A 17,222-nucleotide genomic window follows, 5' to 3' on the forward strand; every position below is an offset into this window, starting at 1 on the left:
CAACCTGCTGGGCTTAGTGTGCCAGAACGATTTTGTCCACCTGTTCCTTCTCCTGAATCCTTAACCCTTTAGCAGCCCTCTCACTGTTGGGAAGTCTTTCAAGGTGCCCACCTTTCTTTTGTCCCAGGGCAGCTGGCTGTGGGAACCTTTTTGGAATCTTAGTCTCTGACTTTGGTTTTTAGCCCCTCTAATCTCCAGAGCACCATGCAACATGGGTTTGTACTCCCAGAGTAGAATTCTAGGGCTGCCTATGAGCAGGTGCAAACTCCCATTAGGGAACTGATTTTTCAGGGGTTCTAGATTCTCCAGTTATCTCACACTCAGTTTTTAGAAATTTGTTAACATTTTTCACTGGAGTTTTTCTTACCTGTTTGTAGGGACCTTAATATCTCTTTCTTCTGTGCTCTGTCAAAGGTGAGGAAATACTTGTATCCTGTCTCTTTAGAGGGGGTCTGTCTTTCCTCACATTTCAGGCTACTTGGTTGCATTGTAATGTAGGTTCTCTGACAGATTTAAGAAAAGTTATGATTTTGTAGATCATAGAGTTTTTTCTTGTTTCTAAGTGTGGTATGATGCTCTTTCCAGTCGTCTCCATCCTTAGCAAAACTGAAATTCTCCAGAAGTTTATTGCTGTGGTGGTTGTTTTGAATTTCATGCGTTTGTCCTAAAATTTATATGGAAATGCAAAAAAAAAACACAAGAATTTCAAAAATTATTTTTTTTTGCTTTTGTTGCTGTGGTTCTTAGAGTCAGATCCAAAAATCATGGCCAAGATGGGTGACAAAGAGCTTTGCTGCCTATGTTTCCTCCTAGGGTTTTACAGTTTCAGGTCTTACTCACTTTAAGGTCTTTAATCCATTTGGAGTTAATACATTTATTTGTGTCTCCTTCAAATTTTTTTAATCATAGTCTTGTAGTTTCAGCATACAGGTCTTTTACCTCCTTGGTTTAACTTAATCCTAGGTATTTTATTCTTTTTGATGCAATTGTAAATGGGATTGTTTTCTTGATTTCTCTTTCTGATTGTTCATTGTCAGTATATGGAAATGCAACACAGTTTTGTATATTGATGCTGTCCCCTGCATCTTTATTGAATTAATGTATTAGTGTTCTGACAAGTTTTTTTTTAAATCTTTATGGTTTTCTGTTGTCTGTGATAGCTGTAGATTTTTTTTTTTTTAGATAATTATTTTTTATTGAAGGGTAGTTGACACACAGTATTACATTAGTTCAAAACATTCTTGAAGAACAAGAAAATGATGATAAACAAAAGTGTTATTGGTACAAAGACAGATGAACAGTCAGAAAAGAACAAAAAGCCCAGAAGCAGACCCATAAAAACACAGACATTTAATTTATAATAAAGGTGGTACTGCAGAATAGTGGAGACAAAAACAGTCTCAGTGGTACTGGGATGAATAAACATCTCCAAGGGTAAAGAAAAAAAAAAAAAAACTTTTAAAGCCTACCTCACTGAATAACCAAAAAACAATTCCAGGTGGTCTGTAGAACTAAATGTAAAAGGCAAAACAATCCTATAGGATCTAGAGTTAATGTAGGATAATATTTTCTACATGACTTTGCAGTGCTGCAAAAAAATCAATGATCATAAAAGAAAAAAGTGACAAATTTGAACATATTAAGATTATGGTTTATTTATCAAAAGACACTATTAAGAGAGCGAAAGATAAGTCACAGAGTGAGAAATCTATCTGTAACACACAGAAATGACAAGAATTCATATCAAGAATATATAAGACCTCCAACCCCACAACAGAAAAGTAGGTAAGAGATTTGACTGGGCACTACACAAAAGAGGAAATCTAATTAGCCATTAACTGTATGTACAGGTGCTCAACTTCATTTGTAAGCAGGGATATGCAAGTTAAAACCACAAGGGGATACCACTAAGCGACTATCAGTAATTCTACTCCAAGAAATAACTCAACAAAAATTCAAGAACATGAACATCAAGAGAACATGTACAAGAATATTCAAAGCAGCATTATTTGTAATAGTAAAACATTGGCATCAATCCAAATATTCAGCTACAGTGGAATGAATAAGTTGTGTATATTCAAACAATGGAATATTCCACAGCAAAGAATATGTACAAGTCACAGCTACATGCAACAATAGACATAGATCTCAGAAACACAGAGCAAAAGCTGTCAATATAGGGCAAAATAAAAGCAGTTTATTAGAGCAAAACACTGTATAATTCCATTCAATATAAATTTCAAAAAGTAGGCAAAATTATACTGTTTAAGGGTATAGGCTGAAGTGCTTAAGCATTGATATGTGGTTAACTTTGTAAGGGAAAGCAGTGGGTAGTGACTGTGAAGGAAAATACGGGGGCTTCTGGGATGCTGGCATTGTTCCACTTTTTAGCCTGATTAAAACTGGCTGATGGTTCTATGGATGTTCACTTTGTAGATATTAATTCATCTTATATTTATGTCTTCTGTGCTTTACTGTATATGTAGTATGCTTCACAATAACCTCTCCCCACATACCCCCCTAAAAGCTTCTGGCCATTGGTGCTTCAAAAGGAGCTGTGAAACTATTTGAACTCTAATATACTCCTTAGTTCTAAATTTCTAGGATTTTAGAAAGGTATTTTATTTTTCTTAGCGTGCAATAGGGGAAATCTCCCCCTGTTTGGAACTGAAAGACATAAAATTCAGATAAAGGTAAAAAAAAAATTAGGTTTATTACCATCAAAAAGCTGGTTAGAGGATATTGACCACAATGGGTTATCAAATGCCCTACTTTTAAATTAGATAAACCTTCCCACCCAAGTCCAAGGCAGAGAGAGGTGGACAACTTTAGGTTTCCTACTGTGGCTTGCTTCAGAGAGCTCAGGATTTGTCTGAAATCACAGAAATGCAGACAGGAAGAAATTTACCCATAAGATGAGTCATCCTTCTTCCCTGGAATGAAGTGAGTGGGGGAGCTTGCCTTTCTCTCTTGGACAGTGGAATGGAAATTCTCTACACTCCATGGAAATGTGAAAAATAAGGAATAAATATTACCCCTAACAACAGGCAGGCTAGCAGTGCTTGATAGTCTGTCTTTTTTGAAGTCAGCTCTTTGAAGCTTAGCAAAGACTGCTGTAGGCAAAATTTCAGGATAAGATTCATTCTTGCTCTTAAGGATGCTTTCCCTTCCTCTACTTCTGAACCCCCAGCCACCATTTTTTCAGTGGCTTCCTTGATGTATCTTCAGAGACTAGAAGGTAAGGAAAAAGGAGAAAGGAGCAGGAATTACATGTGCAGATCTTCTCAAAAGCATGTATTTATGAGTAAAGACTACCTTCTCCACTTATTCATGAGGTGTATTAAGTTATGGTACACAATTTCAAGTGCCTCGGGAGCTGACTTAAATTTCTTTTTCTAGGTAAAGTTAAGCTTGGTTCAAGTACTTGCTTTCTGGTATTTAGAAGTCCTCAATGATTATTTATATTGGCCTCATCCCAAAAAGACAATAAAAATACAAATATACATCCATACTTAAAGTCATTATTTCCTTCTCAGAGTGATGCGTAATGATTACTGTGTGCCCACAAATACTTTTATTCATGATTTTAATTAGCATGGATAAGTTAGTCCAGAAATTACAGTTAGTAGCACATATTTGTTTTTTTATTCAAATGTTTATTTTTATTTTGAGGTAATTGTAGATTCACATATGGTTGTGAGAAATAATATAGATTCCCTTATGCTCTTTACCCAATTTCCTCCAATAGTAACATCTTGCAAAACTATCCTACAATATCACAACCAAGATATTGACATTGTTATAGTCATAATATAGCTATAGAACATTTCCATCATTACCAGGGTCCCTTATATTGCCCTTCTATAGCCATAAATAATCCCCTCCCCCTCAGCCTCCTTTACTTAACCCCTGGAAACTACTAACCTATTTCTCATTTCTGTAACTTTGTCATGTCAAGAATGTTATATAAATGGAATCATATGGTACATACTCTTCTGGGATTGGCTTTTTCATTCAGCGTAATGCTCCGGAATTCATCCATGTTGTTGCATGAATCCAGTTTGTTCCCTTTTGTTGCTGAGTAGTATTTTATGGTATGGATATACCACGGTTTGTTTAACCATTCACCCACTGAAAAGCTCTGGGCTGTTTCTGGCTATTACAAATAAAGCTGTTATAAACATCATGTACATTTTTTTATATGAACAAAGTGTGTGAAAACATGTTTGCAATAATGTGTAATTCTTTGCCTAATTTTCTGGCTGTTTCACTATAGAGCAAAATATGTCAACACATTTGCCAAAGGTCACAGATTACCTCTTGTAACTCAGGATTAACTAAGGATTCTTATCAATACTTGCAGCTTTACAACTACCTTGCTTCTTGACCTTGAGTAGTCCTTGACTCTCTGAGCCTTAGCTAGACAAGATACATGTTTTTCAAAATGTATTATTTGAAACATGAACTCCATGAAATGCTCTAACAAGGGGTGGCAAGGTGGGGGGCAGGGGGAGAAAGAGTTTCATGGTCAAATAAGTTTGAGGAAATGCTGAACACTATATTCCTCTTTTGAAATAAACAAGTATCCTTTGGTATACCAAAGGAGGAAGCCAGTATCCGACTGTCGAAGTTGAAATCCCAGCTCCATCACTTGCTGAAATAGTAACCCTTAGCAAGACACTTAACCATCCTATACCTCAGTTTCCTCATCTGTAAAATGGAGATAACAATAGTACCTCACTCATATGAATGCAAGATTAACTATAAGGACACAAGAAAATACTTGATACATGTTAGCTATTATTATTGCCATCAGAATCATCAAAATTGTTATGATCTTGTTAAAAATACACATGTCCAGGCCTCACCCCTGGAGATTTATATTCATTAAGTCTAGATAAGAGTCTGGTCCAGATGAAGAAGCAGAGGTTTATCTATACTAAGAGTATATTCAAGATAGTACTAGAGACTGGATTTAAACCCAGACCAAACTGGCTGATGGAGAAGTGTCACACTTATATCCATACACAAATTTAGTAAATCCTTTATATGACTAACTCTGCAGTCCTGCAAAAAGAGTACAGTTCACTTGTGAACTGAAGGGTGGGCTTGTAATATAAACTCATGATTCCTGAAGGAATGCAGACAAAATAAAATGTAGTTCTGTAGAATTGGTATACATCAGCTTTTAAGAAATTTCTAAATGTAGTAGTTAGCATTCATATATGAAAACTTTATTTTTGAGTTATTGCTTAGCAAGTGATACATGAAAATAAGACATTATTTCCTTACAAATACATGATTGTTATTATTTCTGTAGGTTTCACCGCTGCACTGATGATTTTCAAAGGTCTTTTTATTGTTAAGCATCAGGCAAATTTCCAGGATACTTGGGGAATCACTCTAGAGGTGGCGGCAATCTTTTTACCACTTCTGCAGCAATCCTCAGGTAAGCTTTTGCCTGGAAAAGAACAGACTCATTTGTTTTATATTTCTCCCTTGTAGACATCAAATGACTCATGAACTATTTGCCATAGCTATCCATTTAATTTAACAATAAAAAGGCTGAGTGAGATGAGGAAATTCAATAGTGAGAAGATACTGCTGTGTATATTGCAGATGGGGCAGGGGAGAGAGGATTTTAGATTATTTGGAGATTAACTATTTGGAAGGTGACTTTCTGAAAAAATATTTAGTGCCAGCAATTACTGTTTTTCAAACTGATTCCTGTGTCAGCAAACTAGCAACCCAGGCTAGTCATAGAAAAATTAACCCTTCTTCTTCTGACAAACTGACATCCTGAGTTAGATATTGCCATAAGAACTGTTAGTCATCTTAAGGAGGGCTATTTATTACCACCCTATAGTTTTACCCTCTGGAAAGTATTTTCTTCATCCTCTCTGAGACTAGAGTACAATACCAGCACTGAGCATGACAGGCTCCTTCATCTGGTGAATTCTGAGTACATGTAAGACTTTATGGGATCAGTTGTTACACTCTTCATATCTGGGGCCCCCTGTGCGGCAGAACACTAAGAGCAGCTCCCAAGCCACCACATGGGCCACAAACTAACCCAATGCCCACAGCATCCACTTAGAACAACAATCATGACATCTACATTTTAAGAATTTTAAACAATTGCAATGAAAATATCATTTATTTCCCTACCATATCTATAAAAAGCAACTGTAAGACACAATAGCAAGATTTTCTAAAGCCATTAATTTATACATTTAGATACTTTTTATGTATATGAGACACACACACACACACACACATATACTACTTATGCTGGTAACAGCTCCAATTTACATGGGTCCTTGCCAAGTACTATTTCATGTATTCTCACAGCTACCCGAGGGGTAAATCCTGTCATTATCCCCACATTATGGACAAGGAAACCAACACCCAGGAAGGTGAGGCATCTTGTCAACATCATCACAGCTAGTATGAGATGACTGGCCTTGAAGCTGGGCCGACCAACTCTCCTACTCTGCACAGTAGAAGAACTGTGTGTGTTCTGTTTATCCTGACTTGATGAAGGGCTTCAAGTATGTTTCACATATCTTCATTTTTAAAAACTATGCTTGAGCCCTAACCACTGAATTATGCTTTATTTTACCATAAAAGTGTTAAATTTCTTTTAAGAGTCCATTTTTTAAAAAGAATAGCTCTCAAAACATGAATAAGGCCTAAAACATTTTTTTCTGAGTATGTACCACACCAAGAACTGTGTACAAGTAACCTCACTTAAATAAAAGAAGCCTCATCGACTCAACCTGGATGAAGAAACTGGGAGTTTCTTGCTCAAGGTCACAAAGTTAGTAGCCTCACTTTCAAACCTGGGCCCACCAGACTCTGAAGCCCAGCCACATCACATTAAACAGTAAACTTAATGTGCAAGTAATTCTAATCATAATGCTTTGTCTAAAAATGGTTTCATTCTCTGCTATAGTTAACAGAAACAATTGTTTTTGTTTAAAAATATAAATAACATATATTTTATAAAGAAACAGTTCTCTTAAGTCTAATGTGCTAATTTTCACCAATGCATGTTTATAAATACCTTTTATCTCCTAGTAGCTTCTAAGGTATTTAAGCCTAATATTTTAGGATGAAAATTTAATGTTCACTAAGGCAAGCTGAGACAAGGCCATCATTCTATAATCTTTTAGCTCTTACTTATGTTAAACTAGAGACATAAACCTATCAAGCTACACAAAATACTGAATGATTCAAGAATAATCAGATTTAACCTTTGCTTTTTAATGGACTATCTCCAAGCTTAAACTTTCAATATATCACACCCAAAATAATGGTTAGATTGTCATTTGCTGAGAAACCACTAAAAGTGCTTAGCTTAACAGTTTCAATTTCTGCAAAACTGTTGAGATTGAATTTTTTCAGCCAATGCAGTATCACTTCAATACTTTTTTGGTTTTTACTGTGTACAAGGCATTGTTTTGGGAAATCTGTGGGATGTAGTGATAAAAAAGGAAGCAGAATAGCTCACTGGTGAAGAGTTAGGGCTTTGAAGTCAGACAGGAATGGCTTAAAATCTTAGCTCCATTATTTATTAACAATTAGGCCTTGGGCAAGTTACTTAACCCTTATACGCTCAGTTTCCACATCCGTAAAATGGTTAAAATAATAGTATCTACTTCAGAGTGTTACAGGGCATATTAAGTAAGAATAAATTATGTGAAGTACTGGCACAGAAGAAGCAAATAAATATTAGGGACTGTTATTATTACTGTTCTGTCCTTAAGTAATTTACAATCTCATTGAAGAGCTCACATAAACATGTACTTTTGGGCACTTTGCCCACCTGAGGAGTAAGAAATTAAATCCCTCCTTTTTAATTTGTAACTAGCAAAAAAGCAACACACACACACATCATATGTAAAAAATATGATTTAGACTCCTCAAACTATTAGTACTTCCTTCTTTCATCAACTCAGCTCTACACAGACTAACCCTTCTCTCGTAGTCAGGATCTTATATTGGGCCATTAGAGGCACAGATAATAACGCTGGATCCTATTTGTCTGCTCCATCCATCATTAACAAGTAAAAGGTAATGGATGGCAACCACAGTACAAGAAGTTTTATGGACAGCTTTTTTCCTTTATCTTTGTTTTTAAAGACTTCTAATTTATTATACACATTCATTTCATATTAAGATCAAGAAGGTAATAACTTAGAAATTATAGGATAATAAAGTTTCCACTTATATTTGAAAGTCTTTACCAGGAATATCTTAGAGGCAATAGAAAGAGTTCTACTTGATAAAAAAGGATGAAACCATAAAATTATCAGTCAATCATGAGTCTATTACTTGTGTCCCAGACTCAATCAAAGGCAAAAGGTAGGAATACTTGAATTAACAATTATAATCACACAAACAAGAGACAGTGCTATACAATCTAAGAATTCTGAATCCTCAGTGTCCACGTTCTCTCCCTTCCTCTACTGCTTTCTCTGGCTATGACACTATTTATAATTGTAGTTCCCATTACTCCCTTTTCCTCAGTGGTGCACATGCACAGAAGGTTTTGCTCAGTCACTGAGTTGGTGGCAGCCTGTTGGTACTTTTTAGCTGATACTGTAACCAACTTTTCCAATGATGCCTCAAATTCAGCACAATCCATACTTTTAAGTTAATTCTTTTTAGTGTTTGCCTCTTCTGAAAGTTAAGTGTTGCTGGGAGAGTTAAATGCAAAATGCCCAATTTCAAAAGATTTTATGGGCAGAAAATGAGAGCCCTAGAATGTAGTGTTGCAAGGAAGGAGTGATGGAAGATGGCAAAGAGAAAGTAGAGTTTGGAAGAAGACAAAAAGCTAAAAGTGAAATTTTACTGCTGAATAATTTTGTCTGTAAGTCAAAAGCAAACAATAAAAAGTGCCAATATAAGGGGCAAATAATTAGCAAATAATTTATTGCTTCTTTCCCATTAAATTTTGCAGAAGTTTATCATATTGGCAAGTTAACAGTTCCTTAAAATTCTTTAAATGAAGCCATGCAAGTAGAATGGGCATTAAGCCTCTATGAATACAAAAGAATCTGCTGAGACAGCTAGGACTAGCTTCTGAGAGAATATTTCCACTTAAGTCCATTGGGCAAAACGGAAGGTATTATCAGGAGGTAAGATTCATCATAAGAATAACCAGAAGGATCTTAATTCCAGGACTCAGTAACAGCTTCCTCATGCCTAGGACTTAACATTTTAATGCTGAAGCTGAGAGCTCTATTCTATCTCATGATTCAAATTCTACTGCTCTGATTTCTAAATGCCACCAAGAGTGACATTTACTTGATGCTATGTGAGGGGAAGGGCATAAAGAGACTCAACTCTTTGATAAAGGGAAGAGGAAAGACATTTAGTGTCATGACATATAAGAAATTTCAGAAGGCAAAAAATACTCATAGTTGTATTCTATTTGGCATTTTTCAAAGTATTTTCACAATACCATCTCATTTAACACTCCTCATTATGACATCAATTTACAGATGGAGAGAAAGATTCGTAGACATTAGGGAATTTCCCTAAGGTCAAACCTAGAAAGTGGAAGTCTTGGTAATAAAATCCTAAACAGATAGATATTTATATTTTTTCCTTCCATGCAGAGACCCCTTTGAAAATCTAATAAAGCTCTCGTCCAATTACCCAGAAAAATGTACATACATAGATTCCGGATATAAGTCCTGGGGATTCTCTGGCTCCGTTAAGATCCTTTGTACTAGGCCCTTCAGTTGTGCATGCCAATGGGACCTGAGGGGCAGAGTTTGCTCACTCTCTTCTGTATGTCTGTGATATGGGAAGGAGGTGGACCAAAAGCTAGCCTAAATATACACAATGCACAGACACTGAACTTATCTTGCCATTGATTGGGAAGGGAAGCAGATACTGACTGCACTGGGAAGAACTGTATATGTATATGTATGTGTAGACTGTGGTGTCAGAGCTCGGTGTGGAAATGGCCTCTGGTACTATCTGGACAAGCTCCTTACTAACAACAAACCTCTGCTTCTTCATCTTAAAAATGGAGATGATTATACATATTTCCCAAATGTGCTATGAGAACCAAATAAGATAACATATTTAATGCACTTAAGTACTGTACTCATCTCTTAAAAGGAATTAAAGAAATCGTAGCTATTAGTGTAGGACACAGAAGGTGATATAATAGAAAGAGGCCCACATTTGGAAGGGAAGACTTGTCTCTTAATCACAACTTACATTTATTAGTTCTGTAACCTTGGGAAAATTATTTAACTTTCTTGAGCCTCAGTTTCCTCATCTGCAAAACAGGGACTATTTATATGTATTGTGTTAAGTTGTGAGCATAGCAATTATGTAAATAAAATGCTTAACAGTGTTTGGCACACTGTAATTGCTATTATTATTAGGAAGACTATTTATAATAATTAATGTCAGAAGTCTAAGAGTAGGAAGTAATAACTTCCATGGAAACAGAATAAATACAAGGCACTAGTTTTTTTCCTTTTTATGACCATGTCCAAATCTTAAAACTGCTCAAAAGTCTTCATATTTTATGTTGACAATGTGGTACATGAAATTCTCACTATTTTTGCAGAGACCTCATCAAATCAAATCTAGTATAAACCACAAGGTGACAGACTTTTCACATTCTCATGAATGTCACCAGCAACTGTAAAATAATAGGTCTAATGTTTTTGTGAATGAAGTTTTAAAAAGCATGTCAAACACTGTTGTTTAGAGTTTTAAATCATAGTATCTTGATGGTTGCTATCTGTTCTCTGATCTATTATATTCCTATAACTCCCTTGAAATGTTCCTTCACTTTTGGAGAATCTCAAAGAAAAAAGCAATTAACAGACAGAAGGAAAAAACATTTAAAAATCTAAACTCACATAACTGAAATAAACTAGTAAGTAATGATTCTTATTCATAAGGAATCATGACACAATGTCTTTAATCTGTTCACAGGAGGCATTTAAAAGTGTGTAATTTAAAAACCTCAACTTTCATTCACTGAAAAAAGTAAAGTACACCTATGGTAGCTGGGACTGTCAGACTTTAATTATGAGAGTAATAAAGTTATGGTTTTTGCTTTTCTGAAAGACTCCTAAGAAAAGACTGAAAAGGAAAATTTAACATTTAATACCTAAAAGGCAGAGAAGAGAAAAACAATGATAAGTGCTACGCTACATTTACTCTGAGATTATATTCCCAGCAGCTCAATCACCTGTAGCGTAACTGCTGACTGTTAAAAAGAAAGGGCCTTTGGGCCCCTGAAAGAGAGAACTCAGAATCAGTCTACTTTACTAATTCAAGGTTCCTGACTGTCAATTTACTCTTACTTTAGCCACAGCTCTCACCAAGCTTGGCTCCTTTATTTTCCAGTTTGCATAAAATGAGAGGAAATAAAGCAGAATGAAAGGGGTAGTAATTATGGATGGACAGAATAGCAGTACTATAAAATTACACCCATTAACTAAGGAAAAAAAAAAAGGCCAACTATCAGAAGATTCATTGGGGCTGTTCAGCAACTGCAGAAACTACATCAAATCTGGTGTGCCAGAAGATGGCTCAGTTTCTAACTTAAATAGCAAGTGCTTCCTAGGCGAGAAAAGACACAGGTGATTGATTTCATTTCTACTTTTTAAAAAGCATAAAATAAAGATTTTATGTTTAAAGTCATAAAGCTTCAGCAATCTTGGAAATCTACCAAGTATCCCCAAGTGATGTCAGCTAATGAAACACTATTAGTTTCTCTACCTCCCCTCCTCAGTCATATTTGTTAAAATAAATGCAATGAAAATCCCATCTCCAAAGGGTTACAGAATTTCCCTATACCTAACTCAATACTTTCTTAACATTAAGTTCCCTTCCCCCAACAATCAGCTGGACTTTAAATACCAAAATATAATGACCTTGGGCAGTTAGATATTGCTAGCCAGCAAGATAAGATCTCTGTACACTCTCATTGTTCATATTCTTTGTGAGAAAAGTGGTTGAGTGATGATTCTTTGTAGGTGAACTTGTTCAGTTGATAATTCACAGACAGCACTGGTATGCCTACCATATAAAACAGTCACTTATAGATGCTAGGATAAGTTAAATACCCTTTTGTTTTAGATATGTATTATAAATAGATAAACTTGATCTTCCCAACTTTCTTTCTATATATCAAAGAGTACATATCCTGTAAAAATAAATTAGAATACATATTTAAAAAAATAACTTACCTCATCACTTCCAGGCTGTGAAAACACAATCGGCTGGCCTTTATCCGAAGCTTCCCTTATCTTAAGGTGTAAGGGAATGTCTCCTAAAAGAGCCCACCAGATATCCATTAGTGCTACAAAGGTTTTGGGCATTTGGAATTTCACTATCTGAACTTCAGAAATAAATAAAAAATCTAAACTAAATCAATTCAGGCCAACCTGAATCATGACTATCTTCATGTTGTTAAGTTTCTGGGAAAAGAAATTTCAAATGAAAATACCCCATTCGAGGGCAGTACAGATTGCACCTGTCTATATGAAAACTATGTGGCAGCCAATCAAGGGACAGGACCTCTGATTTATTCTTTGCTAAAGGTCTTCCAACAAAAAGTAGCTTGGAAGACAGTTTTAAATTATTTCTTCCTGTAATATCTGATATAGACACATCATATCACATAATAAGAGGAAATGATAGGGAGGTAAAGCATTAAAAAAATAAAAGTACAACAAAATAATCTTCCTGATGTTATTAGAGGAATAAGCTAAAAGAACTGTTGAAAAGTATGCCAGACCTGTTATCCTTACTATTTGCCTCTTTATCAGATAGAATTATCGTTCTTTTATTATTAATCTATATAGCCTTATATATAACTTGCATGCTTGATGAGGTCTCAGGAGGTATGTAAGAACCTCCAATATACAGACTTGAGGTTAGAGAGACTGTGTCTTTCCTGGGGAAATTAGGTAGAATTTAGGGGGAAAATGCTCTGACCCCTGATCCAGCTGACTCTTTCCAACACACCATCACAAGTGAAGCCTTTCTAAAGGCTGAGATTTAAAATGCAGTAAATGGAGTCTTAAGTAGAAGAGCTGACTTGTCATGGTACTCAGCATTCTTGGAACAACTCCAGATTCACACAGAGTTTATTGAAATTTATTGAAATGTGTTTATGTGTGTATTTTATATAAATAAGTCTTTCAGCGCCATGCCAAGAATGTAACTAAAGCAGAAGAAATGTTAAAAAGTTACAAAACTATTATAATTTATATTATGAACTACATGGAGGAACAGAATTTTTCATGTTCTTCTTGTTGGCAAATTTTGAGATCTTAACCAACTCTTTCTTTAAGTCTTTCCTAAATGTTCAATAGCCAAGTGACAAAATACATAAATATTTCAGTAGCCATTTAAAGATTAGTTTTACAGTAAATTTAATGTCTATTCTTTATAGATCAAGTTGAGGCTATAGGAAACTGTCACAGGGGCAGGCAGAGGAAAATATGTTACAGTAAACTTTTAGAAACCAATTAAAGTTTTTCTCTTGATTTATGAGGTGCCATTATAATGAGGAATTCTAAATGCTTTAATTTCTATTGCAGTAATGGAAGGGGAAAAAAGGTTAAACCTTCTCTTTTATATATGCCACCTATTGACATTTCTGCCCTCCAGAGCTTTACAATCCTACCTAAAAGCACAGAAAAGTAGACCAAGAAAGAGGAAAACCTTGTTAGAAAATAGGTGGCATAGTGAGAGTAGTAATGGGCTAACAGTTGTATACACAAAAGGATAAAAAGAAGTAAAGATATGGAGACTATGTGAGGTGCAGTCTGGCCTTAGAAAGTACCTCTGAGGGGCTAGGTCTGAAGGAAGTGAGTGCACATTTCAGAGATATAGTTAAGGAGGTCTCTGAGATGACCAGAGACCTTAACTACTATGCATTAACAGACCTATAGGTAAATATGGATAAAGCTCTGAAGAGCCATTTTACCAAGTAATCATTTAAAACATTCTGATGGAAGAAAATTAATTAAGAGGCAGCAAGGGAGTTAATGAAGGACAAATAAGGGTTCCTGGGTAGGAACAAGGGGGAGGGTGGTTCAACCAGCCAGGAGATCACAGCTGTGAGAGCTCTTTCCCTGATTTCATTTCCTCATTCCCAATTCCAACCTTTTTTACTGGAGCCTCTGTTCCAGTTCATGGGAGATCTCTCTGGGCCCCCATGACTGCATTGCAAGGAGATGTGCCCTGAGTTGTAACTCTAAATTATTTTCTCTGTAACACTAATAGGTACAGCAGCCTATGGTACAACCTGGTTTTGTAATCAGTGTTTCTAATACATTTCTGAGCTAACTATACATTTGTAAACTGTTTGTTAAAATGTTAACTTCCATATGAGAAATTGTTTCTCTAGGAGATATGTTTCATATTCTAAATAACTGACTTACAAAATTGTACCAATGATTTATAAAGTAGGGAATTACTATATTGTCAACATAATTCAATAACGCCACTATAATTACACATTTACTTTGTTATATAAGTGAAGTCAATCTGTTATGTCATTATGCAGATTTGGGAAATTGAACTTTCTAGATTAGTTAAATGGAAAGCAGTTGCAGAATATAATTAGTGGCTATAATTATAGCAATGTATCAAACTATATCATTAGTATTCACCTGGTATTGTGGTGGCTGCTACAGTGCAAATGCATAATAACAATCATACATTTAACATCAACTTTTAGAAACTTAATTATAATAATGTTTTGAAATTCCTTGATCTCTAAGGGATCTTAATTGTTAACTACCTAAAAGTAATAATTCACTCTATGCCTCCCTTACTAAGCAACTAACATCTCCCTTTGTCCAGAACAGAAACTCATTCACAAATAGAATTTTTCCTAAGAAGTCCATTAAGTTGCTTGTGGATTTTTTAAAAATATGGTTTTATCTAAAATCTGTTTTGCTCACTGATTTTACTTTTCCTCATAACATGAATTAATCCTTCAATTAAGTAATGTGAAGAGTATATACAATGTAAATTTCAGATGCCATATTTTATAGACATGGCAAACACATAAAAAGATGACAGAAAACAGAAAACATTTTCTCAACTTCGTTATAAGCAGTTTTATCTATAGCAGAATAAATCTATTTGAAAAGTCTTCTACTAAAGAAATATAAAAAGCCAAAGAAAGGTTAATCCATAGAACTGTGCTACACTAACTTAAAACACAAAACCAAATGCAGTTCATCACTTTCTGAGACACTCTTCATCATTATGTTTTATCCCCACTTCCCCTTCTGTCATTTCCATTGCAAAAGAATATCCTATGGTCTTACCTAGAACATCAAGATCAAGGGTCTGTGCTAGTCTCCTTGTACCATCAGCACCAAAAATATGAGTTTCGTGTTTACACTTTGGACACTGGAAAACACTCATATTTTGGACAAGGCCCAGAACCTAGAATAATAAAAACACTTTAAATTAAACAAAAAACAAAATCTCAACCATCATTTCAACAAGTTTTTACTGAGTGCCTGCTAGGTTCTAGTGATACAATGATGAAGATTAAGCTCTGGTCTCTGCTCTTAAGGAATTCACAGGCTAGTGTGAGAGCAAGACACGTGATTAATTTTAGTAATATTATACATGCTAAGGAGATATGAATAACAGGGATCCAAAAACTCTTGTCTAGCATAATAAAAGGAATCTCTGACTTGCCCACAGAATATTGTTTCTTCAGGTTGAAGGTGAGAAAAGGCGTTGAGACCTAGCAGGAATTCTGGGCAGAAGGAAGAGCACAAGCCAAGACAGTGAAATACAGCCACGCGCAGGCTATTGGGACAGCAGCGTAGTGGTTGCCAAGGCAGAAGCTGGTTTGTAAGGAAGGCCAGGGTAAGACGGTAACGTGCTAAATGCCATCCATGTATTTCAGACTTTCTTCTTAAAACAGAAAACCACAAAAGGTTTTTAAAATTGAGAAGATAGTACCCAGAGGGCAGCGTTACATGGTTGGATCTATGTTTTAGCAATTTAGCTATGGTGGAATAATAAGTGGAAAAATATACAATAAAAATTATAATAATAATATGGAAAAATAAGCGGGAAGAAATATGGGAAAAAGTTGAGGCTAACTATGGACAAAGCCTCATAGTAAATAACAACTAAGATACACTGAGTGCTTATGTGCCAGGCACGGGGTAAATGCTTTAAATTCACTATCTTACTTCCTACTCACAGAACTTTTAAAGATGAACGTTTTATTAGCCCCGTCCTATAGCTGACACAGTTAGCAAAAGACTGAAACTCAACTCTTACCAGAATCCTATCATTTGAAATGAAAGTTTAAATTTAAACAAAAAATACAAAGTGTCCATCTCTTTCTGAGTTTCCCCAGCTTCTGGCACTTTATAACTGTTACTTCATGAAAACTTGTTGAATAAGGAGACAGGCTCTGCAAATGTAATCCTTATTCATGTTCCTTTTAATCCCACTTTCTTATTGATGGGGAAAAGTAGTTCTCTTCTAGAGTAAAAATGGGGAACACAGGATTAGAGGTGACAATGTCCTATCATCCTATCAATTCCACCAATAAGATTATCATTATAGGTGATACCTCCTTTGTAACACTTGTATTTTAAATAAAAAATAGCACTGACAGTCAATAATGAAACATACAGACAAGAAGGTGATCAAATTTGTTATTCTTTCATACTTCAATTAAAGAAAAAAAATTGTTATTCTTTCTGAAAAGAAAAACAGAAAAGACTAAAATTTCCCACAATACATGTAAAGGAAGACAAACAGTGAAGGACATAAATTTGTAGCTAACCATTTTTTCTAAGCATCTAATATATGCCCTATTGCTGATGCAAAGTATCACAAAAAATAAATCATACTATGTTTTGGTAATTCACTACCACTTCTAAAAAGATAGAAGAAAACACAACTTATGTGTTTATTCACTATGTCTATATAATATACTCATTACTTGGGCAGTTTTACTGCCATTTATGTTAAATGTGATATATCCCCTGACTTAGGGCTTTCAGCTCAAACATAAAAATACCACTCAAGAAATGGGAAAAGGAAAAACACTTGAATAATGTGAAAATATGGGTAAGGGTATATTCCATCTAGACAGAATGGGAAAAGTTCCTACTCTGGAATCTTAGACTCCCTAAGACATAGAGAGGCATGGAGCAAGAGTATATTTTTAGTTTGGG

The 17,222-nt window shown here is 35.2% G+C and overlaps 1 protein-coding gene across 7 annotated transcripts in view; it reads right to left on the reverse strand.

Moving 5' to 3' along the window:
• Positions 1-1,312: 1,312 nt before the first annotated feature.
• The window catches only part of NUBPL (NUBP iron-sulfur cluster assembly factor, mitochondrial), a 256,075-nt gene continuing 240,165 nt past the window's right edge, over positions 1,313-17,222 (reverse strand). For 6 of the 7 annotated variants that reach the window (XM_036881309.2, XM_036881307.2, XM_036881306.2 and 3 more), the window contains 3 exons: positions 15,336-15,456; positions 12,234-12,316; positions 3,636-5,461 (listed from right to left, as the gene is read on the reverse strand). In XM_036881309.2, the coding sequence (XP_036737204.1) occupies positions 5,399-5,461; positions 12,234-12,316; positions 15,336-15,456 (267 nt within the window). In that variant the 3' untranslated portion in view covers positions 3,636-5,398. Of the gene's footprint in view, positions 3,232-3,635; positions 5,462-12,233; positions 12,317-15,335; positions 15,457-17,222 lie in introns of those variants that run through there. The other variant, XM_057488510.1, reaches the window with a different exon arrangement.

This window comes from Manis pentadactyla, chromosome 11, assembly GCF_030020395.1.
Source record: "Manis pentadactyla isolate mManPen7 chromosome 11, mManPen7.hap1, whole genome shotgun sequence".
Classification (NCBI taxonomy): Eukaryota; Metazoa; Chordata; class Mammalia; order Pholidota; family Manidae; genus Manis; species Manis pentadactyla.